Source organism: Tribolium madens, unplaced genomic scaffold (assembly GCF_015345945.1).
Source record: "Tribolium madens isolate multiple individuals breed KSU strain unplaced genomic scaffold, Tmad_KSU_1.1 Scaffold_71;HRSCAF=194;Tcas5.2_LG6, whole genome shotgun sequence".
NCBI classification, from domain to species: domain Eukaryota; kingdom Metazoa; phylum Arthropoda; class Insecta; order Coleoptera; family Tenebrionidae; genus Tribolium; species Tribolium madens.
This window is the reverse complement of record NW_025401041.1, coordinates 6,332,103-6,340,213: the sequence shown is the minus strand read 5'-3', so window position 1 is coordinate 6,340,213 and position 8,111 is coordinate 6,332,103. Positions and strand designations below refer to the sequence as shown.

Here is an 8,111-nt window from a genome sequence, read left to right as displayed (position 1 = left end):
AGAAATTCAGTGTGAAGCCAAATGAAAATCAACTGTCAAAAAACGCGGACCGCAGARTGAACAAATTTTTTAATTTCAAATTTTTGTGTAATTATTAGTATTAAATGATGCAATAAATCAAAAATAAATACATAATGGAAGCGTTAACAAATTTTTAGGGTGTTAAGTTTATTTTTTTTGAGTGACGCGGACCGCAGACTAAACAAGAAGAGTTTTTCTTTTGTTCGAGTTATTTTTTACGTTTTTAATTGAGAATTATTGTCAAGTGGGAATTTTTAAATAACTCGGACCGCAGACCAAACACCTAGTCGTCAACTTTTTCTAAAAACAAGCTACTACATTAAAAAAATTACAAAAATATTACTCAAAGATAAGATGATAATAATAACGAAAGATAATTACTGAAAGTAGAGAATATTAGTCAGAAGTCAAACGAAAATCAATTAAATTATGAGAACGAAGACCGCAGACTAAACTAAACATGTTTTTTTATAATGTAAGGTTTTATTAGAAATGTGAACTAATTTATAGGGTTTTATAATATTTTTTCTGAAATTAATACTTTTAATAGCAATTTTGAGTGGTGCGGGCCGCAGAGTAAACCAAAACATTGCATATGTTAATGAGGAGATAGTCAAAATGCTAATTGTTACATAACGCGGACCGCAGACTAAACAAACGCTTATTGCAGTTTTAAAGTTTTTTGATATTTTTAAGCTTTATTTTGTAGTAATTAGCTTTTTTTTTAATTTATGCAATTTTTGAGGGTATTATTTTTTTAAATTCCAATTTTTGACATAACACGCCGATCGTAGCCTAATTTTTCATAAATTATTTCGGTTTTTGTTACAAGGATTGAGTAATATTCCAAAACAACATTTTTCTGAAGTAATTGAATTGGAATTTTGTCAAAATGCTTTTTCTTTGTATAACACCGACTTATGTTTAAACGCAGTGTTTAAAATGTATTCAAGGTATTTTTCAATTGCTGAAAACAAAGAAATTCAGTGTGAAGCCAAATGAAAATCAACTGTCAAAAAAACGCGGACCGCAGACTGAACAAAAATTTCTAATTTCATATATTTGTCTAATAAATAATGTAATAAATAAAAAATAAACACATAATGGAAGCGTAAACAAGATTTTAAGGTTTTAAATTTGTTTTTTGAGTTATGCGGACCGCAGACTAAACAAGCTTTTAGACATCTTGTGATTTTGTGTCGTATGAGACGATTTTACGATTTTTTACTAAAATAATTAATTATGTATAATTTATGTAATCACTGTTACGTTTTTATTTTCTCTCTGGAAAATTTTTGATGGTAAACACAATTAGAAAGTTATTTTTACAATTCTATTTTTTTATGACGAAAAATATCAATCAAATGCGAAGACTGTATAATGTAGTGTTGCTCTTTGCAAGATTAATGTCCGACACGCCTAACCTAAATCACCTTTTAGAGGAACATTTGCGTGGTAGAATTTGAGTTTTTGCTCTTCCATATTGGGCTATTACGATCGATTGTAGTGTCATTAAAGTGGGCGTGTTGTGTAATTTTGTTTTTTTTTTTTTCAGTTTGGTGTCTCTGCACTGGTGACGATGTTGATACGAACTGAATACCTGATATCGTCAGAAACAGCAACTGAAAAACAACAGAACGATTGGTCCAATTTTCTAGTGAGCTGGGCCGAACTGACAGGAGTGGTTAGCAAAGTAGCGACACCTATCGAACCAGTTCCGATACAAATTTTCAACAAACATTGCAACCGCTTCGAGAATTTAACACCTGATAAGAAATCACAGTTAGAAAAACACTTTGTTGATTCAAACTGATCAATCTGCTATATCTATATATTTTTACTTTTTATGTTTTTTAGATAGGCGTCAAGAACTGTAAAAATCGTGTATAACATATTTTATTGTTTTTTATATAAAACAAGAATTGAAGTTAGATGTTAAAATTTGTTATCTGTAACAATTCTTGATTGTTGGTTGTAGCTTTTATTGTCATTATGTGTAATTCAATTTATTTTTGTATATTTAGTAATTTATTGGATTTGTTATGAAAATTGCACGACTCGCATCAACCGCTTTTTATTTTATCATGATGTATCCCGCAATTAATTGCTGATTAAGCGGCCGATGCTAGTTTAAACTAATTAAGCTAATGCAAAATATTTGTTTTCAATTGCATTAGTTGTAATTAAAATTTTAGAAAATTAAGTAAATTAACAGAACAAATTTATTTTTCAGATATCTAAATATGTTTAAAAGATATCACGATATTATTAATGCTTTTTGAAATAGATAGTGAATGTCAAACAGATATATGTTAATAAAAAGTTTGACCGAATGCGTTTTTTGAATCACCCGCGCTCGAGTCGCGCCCTCTAGCGACGCTATCACTCTCACTTGACAGCCGCGACATTGTCATAACCAAGAAATTAATAAAACATTACATAAAAAACGCGAATTTAATGAAAATTGTGTGTTTGCGACGACACTTAAGCCACGACAAGCGAATTTATTTTAATATTTCGGGTAAGTGCTATTTTTAGACCGGTTATCAGTTTGAAAATTGATGTGGGTGTCAAAATGCATACAAATGGTTATTTTTAGCTTTATTTATTTTTGTTTTGTTATTATTACTGATTGGGGCTCTTCTTCCGGTTGTTTCAACTCCAAAGTGGCAATTTGCGCGAGTTTTGAAACACCAGTGGGGCCCCCTTGATCGATCCTGTGATTAGATTAATTAATCTTTTCGGTCGTAATAATAAATATTTGGTCATTGGATTTAGATTGGCCTATGAGTCACTCTTGACCTTAAAAAGTCCAATTTATCCTCTGGTTAATTCGCGAATTTATTTTCTTTGCTTGATATTAGGACCCCAGCTGATGGGAATATGTCGCATGTGTGACTCATCGAGAGAAATTTTAATGATTGGATGATATCATAATTGCTTTTGCAGCTTTTTGGGCGTTATTTGACCGAATTTAGTTATGTAATAATGTGGGTTGAAGTAATTACACAATTTGCGGGCTGTGTCTAATTACACAAATTCAGTCGCTAATTAATTGAGTTGCTTGAGGTGCTTCCAAATAAAGAATTTGTCACGTTTCAGTGTTACACAACTTGAATTAGATAAGTGTAAACACCCTGTATAAAAAGTGCACATGTGCAAAGTCGTTAACATCTGGGTGAAATTCACTTTCATTTGACTATTTTTAACACTAAGTGTTAACACATCTTGATTGATTTTTGAATAGTTTTGTATTAACGAAAATTGATTAAAATCAAAGGGCGATGTTTTAGCAATGTATCGGTTTATACAGGGCATCGATAAAAGATTGTCCAGTCGGGTTCCGCGCTAATTTCGAGTTTTGTTCTTCGTTCTGTCCGCTTAATTTTGCTTAATTAATTAATAATATTCACCAAAAATCCGTATTTTTCAATACAAATTGTAAACCTACATACTTCTTGCTTCTTTTACACAAACATAAATTTGCATTTCACACTTACTCAAATCCGTTTACTAGCTTTCTGTCGTTTAATTTTTTCAAAGACACAATATTGCAATGTGTCACCTGTCTAATATGTATATTCAAAAGTTGACATATTTCAAAGCCTACAATCAATTATAGACACACTGTATATAAATTTGGGCTGCTTTATCGACAATTTGTGTCAAACTTGACGTTATTTCGTTGTCTACAATTAAGATTATTAACATTTTTTTATATTAATTGATAATAACTTGCTAATTAAGCAAGTTGTTTGAAGTGCTTCTAAATAAAGTTTCAGTGTTACACAAGTTGAATTAGATATGTGCGGCAAACACCCTGTATAAAAAGTGCACGACATGTGCAAAGTCGTTAACATCTGGATGCCAAATACAGGGTGAAATTCACTTTCATTTGACTATTTTTAATACAAAGTGCTAACACCTCTTATTGTTTTGTTGAAAATTTTGAAATCTATTTTTAAATCGTTTTGTATTCACGAAAATTATATGCATTCAAAAGTTGACATATTTCAAAGCTAACAATCAATTATAGATACACTGTATATAAATTTGGGCTGCGTTATCGACAATGTGTGTCTAACTTGACGTTATTTCGTTGTCTACAATTAAGATTATTAACATTTTTTATATTTATTGAGACGCTAATTAATCATGTTGTTTGAGGTGCTTCCAAATAAAGAATTTGTCACGTTTCAGTATTACACAACTTGAATTAAATAGTGGCAAACACCCTGTATAAAAAATTTGAAAATTTAAAAATTTTGGTATTTATTTTTTAATCGTTTTGTATTAACGAAAATTGTTTAAAAACAAAGGGCGATGTTTTAGCAATGTAACGGTTTATACAGGGCATCGATAAAAGATTGTCGAGTCGGGTTCCGCGCTAATTTTGACAGTTTTGTTCTTTGTTTTTTTCGCTTAATTTTGCTTAATTAATTAATAATATTCACCAAAAATCCGTATTTTTCAATACAAATTGTAAACCTACATACTTCTTGCTTTTTTATACAAGCATAGTTTTCACATTTCTCACTTTTAAATTACTCAAAACCGTTTCTACTAGCTTTCTGCCGTTTGATTTTTTTCAAAGACACATTGTTGCAATCGATTCAAAAGTTGATAAGATTAAGTGACATTTCTTTTTATTGCTTTACCAATTAGTAATGACAGATATTGTTTGTTGAAAATTTTGAAATTTATTCGTATTTACGAAAGTTGTTTAAAAACGAGCTGTGATATTTTAGCAATGTGACGGTTTATACAGGGCATCGATAAAAGATTGTCGAATCGTGTTCCACTTTCGTGAAACATGGGCTAAATTATGATAGTTTTGTTCATTGGTTTGCTTTTTTGCTTTATTTTGCTGTATCGCATTTAGTAATATTTACCAAAAATCTGTATTTTTTAATACAAGTTGTAAACCTATTCTATTACAAAAGTTTTCGTTTTTACAAGCATAATTTTTACATATTTTTTTTCACATTTTTTATTTAATTGAGACCGTTTATTAGCTTTTCCATCGTTGGATTTTTTCAGAGACACAATATTGCAATCTGTTATTTGTCACTATCGACATTTTGTTAAATTTTCATCGAAAAAGATTTAATTATCTACATTTTATTCAATTTTAATCGAATTTTTTTACATAAGTTGCCATTTTGAAAATAATAATTGCAACCCAAAAACAAAACAAAATTTTACACTCAAAACACGATTATATTTTTGATAGCACTTTAATTTTTATTAATTATTGCTTTTTGAATTCAAATGATTTAAAAAAACCGATTGGTACCATACTTTTTATATTCACGTTGTATAATCGTCCAAAATACCCGAAATTTCCGGTTTTCTCTACGCCAATCGATTTTTCGGAAGGTTTTACGTATGAATAGTCTCAAATATTATTATTCTTGAATTTATTTTTGTCATAATTATTTGAAAAAAATCAAAATTTGAATATTTTAAAATTTCAAATATACAATATGCGCCAGAACTCGCTTATTGGCTTTTATTGGCAAAATTTTTATATCTTTACTAAATAATTGTAGAAAAACATGTACAAGATCATCAGTACCATTAAATAGATATAAAAAAAAATGTCAAATGTTAAAAATTTTTGACAGATAGAATTTTGCAAACATTTTTTCCATATTCCTGGTATTTTATTTTACTTGAAATTTTTCTCTGGGGCGCGAGTTCTGGCGCACCTGTATTTGTCACTCGTCTCTCGGAAAAAAATAAAATATTATTGGATTCTTATTTTAGTTATCTATCGACGATAACGACATTGATATTTTTGAAATAAAAAAATTGATTTTGACAACTACTTGTCGTAGAACATTTTAACCGTTGATTCTACGTTTAAAAAAAACATATTTTGCGGAAAATAATTCCTGGACCAAAAATGGGGAAATAAGTTTTTATACAATCCGCGCCATTAATAAAAACAATTTTCAATTTATGTAAATGTAACCATTTTTTATTTGTAATTCCATAAACCAAGAAAAATTTGATATTTTCTATTTTTTTTTAATTTATATTTTTTCTAGATCTAGCCAAATTTCATCTTTAGGTGCCAAAACAAGCGTATCCACTCTCATTGTTAAAGGCTCTTTAGTTTTCCAATTTAGCGAAAATTTGTAATTTTTAAGTAAATAAATCAGAGCTAATTTAACTTCCAACAAACCAAAACGTTTACCTAAAACAAATTAATTAATCCCTTGTTATTATCATTAACACAATTGCACCAATACACATCCGGGGGCCTTCTCCAAATGGTAAATATGTGTAAGGGTGTCTCAAACTTTTCTCAATTTTATTAAACCTCTCAGGGTCGAATTTTTCCGGATTTGGGAAAAAATCCTCATCGTAATGTAGAGCGAGAATTGGGATTGCAACCAGTGTCCCTTTTTCGATAATGAGATCATCCTCGTCTGGGATTTTATAATCCTTGACACACTGTCGTGTGACATATAACAGTGGTGGGTATTTGCGTAAAGTTTCTACAAAATTAATTGCAAATGAGTGAAAAACTCGAAATAAAATTACCTGCAATCACTTGATCTAAATATTTTATTTCTGCAAGTGAATCATAAGTGATTTGACAATTAGTCAAAATCTCGTCTCGCGCCTTTTTTTGAATATTTGGGTTTTTGGCAAGTTCGTATAGGGCGAAAGTTAGGGTCGCTGAAGATGTTTCAAAACCGGCGATGAAGAAAGCTAAACAATTAGCGGCGATTTCTTCAACAGTTAGTTGATTTTCCTTCTTCATTTCAATCAATAATTGCATAAAATCACCCCTGACATGGTTATTTTCTTCCCGAAATTTCACAGTGTCAGTAACGATTTTCATGAAGAAGTTGGTAGCATTTTTTGGTAGTATTTTGACTCCGATTTTTTTGGCCGTTTTGTCAAATAATGTGGCTAGAATGTGGACTAAATACTTATATTTGGTCTTATAAACAACCTCGTCGGCGTACGACTTGAAAAGTGAGTTTTCTTCCCTTAAGCCGAAAGCACACGAACAGATCACATTGATGGAATACGCGGGGGAAATCTCGTTGACATTACATTTCTGGTCATTTTCATAATCAATTCTCACTTTTTCCATCATATTTTCCACACATGTTTGGAGTATTGGGTACATTGTTTTTGTTTTTGGTGCACCGAAAGCTGGGTTTAGTTTTTTTCGCAGGGTTTTCCATTTGTGGCCTCCTATATGGACGAGGTTGGCACTCAAAGGGTCGTCTTTTTCGTTGTAATATACTCCACGATCGACAAAATGGTCAAAATCTTTCGTTAGAATATTTTTTATTGAGTCGGGATTGACGAGTAGATAAAGCGGGGAAACCCCGAAGTAAAATCCGCCGTGTTTCCACCCTCGACGTTTCATTTCGTTGTAAAATCGGGCCAAAGTTTTTCCGATTTTTTCTTTCATGAAAAAAGGGTTACTTACGTTTCCGAAAGGAAATTTCGGTGGGAGATATGGGATTTTCCGGCTTTTCCAATAGCTAAATTTCCATTTGTAGAACCAGAATATTGTCAATGTGATGATTGCTAATATTTCGATGAAGAAAATTGTGGTTTTCATGTCGATTGTTGGATCATTAGTGTGGATCAATGGTAAAGTTACAATGACTAAAAACAATATATTTTTTTAATCTTTATTATTTATTTTATGTCACATTTGTGATAAAATTTTAGCATGTAAAACTATATTTGCATATTGTGTGTCAAGGATTCGTAAAAGTGTATGCAAATGAATTTCTTTTTAAATTAAGTTGGCAACAATGAAAAATGTAGAGACAGAACATGTAAATTTCAGATTTGTTTCATATCTTTTGTCTCTGTTTTATTTAGTGTTGCAAATTTGTTTTGGAACCACAGGCAACTTCTAATTAGATTTTTTTATTGTGTTTATATTTTTTTAAAGTGTTTTTTTTTTTCAAGAAAGTTTTGGGTTGTAGAAAGAAAGCTGGGTATTTATTTTTATTTTTCTATTTTATTTAATGGTTTCAATTTTTGTTTTTTTTTTTGTAGAATTCATAAAATTTCTGGTAATTTTTTTCTATTTTGTCATTAATATT

General features: G+C 30.3%; 3 protein-coding genes across 6 annotated transcripts in view; 2 read left to right on the top strand and 1 right to left on the bottom strand.

Annotated features, from left to right (window-relative positions):
• LOC123008576 (protein PAT1 homolog 1) overlaps positions 1–2,348 on the top strand; it is a 6,237-nt gene extending 3,889 nt beyond the window's left edge. The window contains exon 5 of the mRNA XM_044404443.1: positions 1,577–2,348. Within this exon, the coding sequence (XP_044260378.1) occupies positions 1,577–1,834 (258 nt within the window). The 3' untranslated portion in view covers positions 1,835–2,348. The remainder of the gene's footprint in view (positions 1–1,576) is intronic.
• A 58-nt stretch (positions 2,349–2,406) lies between these two features.
• The window catches only part of LOC123008509 (ankyrin repeat domain-containing protein 50), a 23,742-nt gene continuing 18,037 nt past the window's right edge, over positions 2,407–8,111 (top strand). For all 4 annotated transcript variants that reach the window (XM_044404343.1, XM_044404344.1, XM_044404342.1 and 1 more), the window contains exon 1: positions 2,407–2,542. The gene's annotated coding sequence lies outside the window, so the exon portion shown is untranslated. The remainder of the gene's footprint in view (positions 2,543–8,111) is intronic.
• On the bottom strand, positions 5,979–7,641 carry LOC123008511 (cytochrome P450 6A1-like). The gene is made up of 3 exons (XM_044404345.1): positions 6,574–7,641; positions 6,273–6,527; positions 5,979–6,223 (listed from the first exon to the last, which is right to left on the bottom strand). Exons 1-3 carry the CDS (start codon positions 7,613–7,615, stop codon positions 6,060–6,062), a joined length of 1,461 nt encoding a protein of 486 aa, XP_044260280.1. The 5' UTR covers positions 7,616–7,641; the 3' UTR covers positions 5,979–6,059.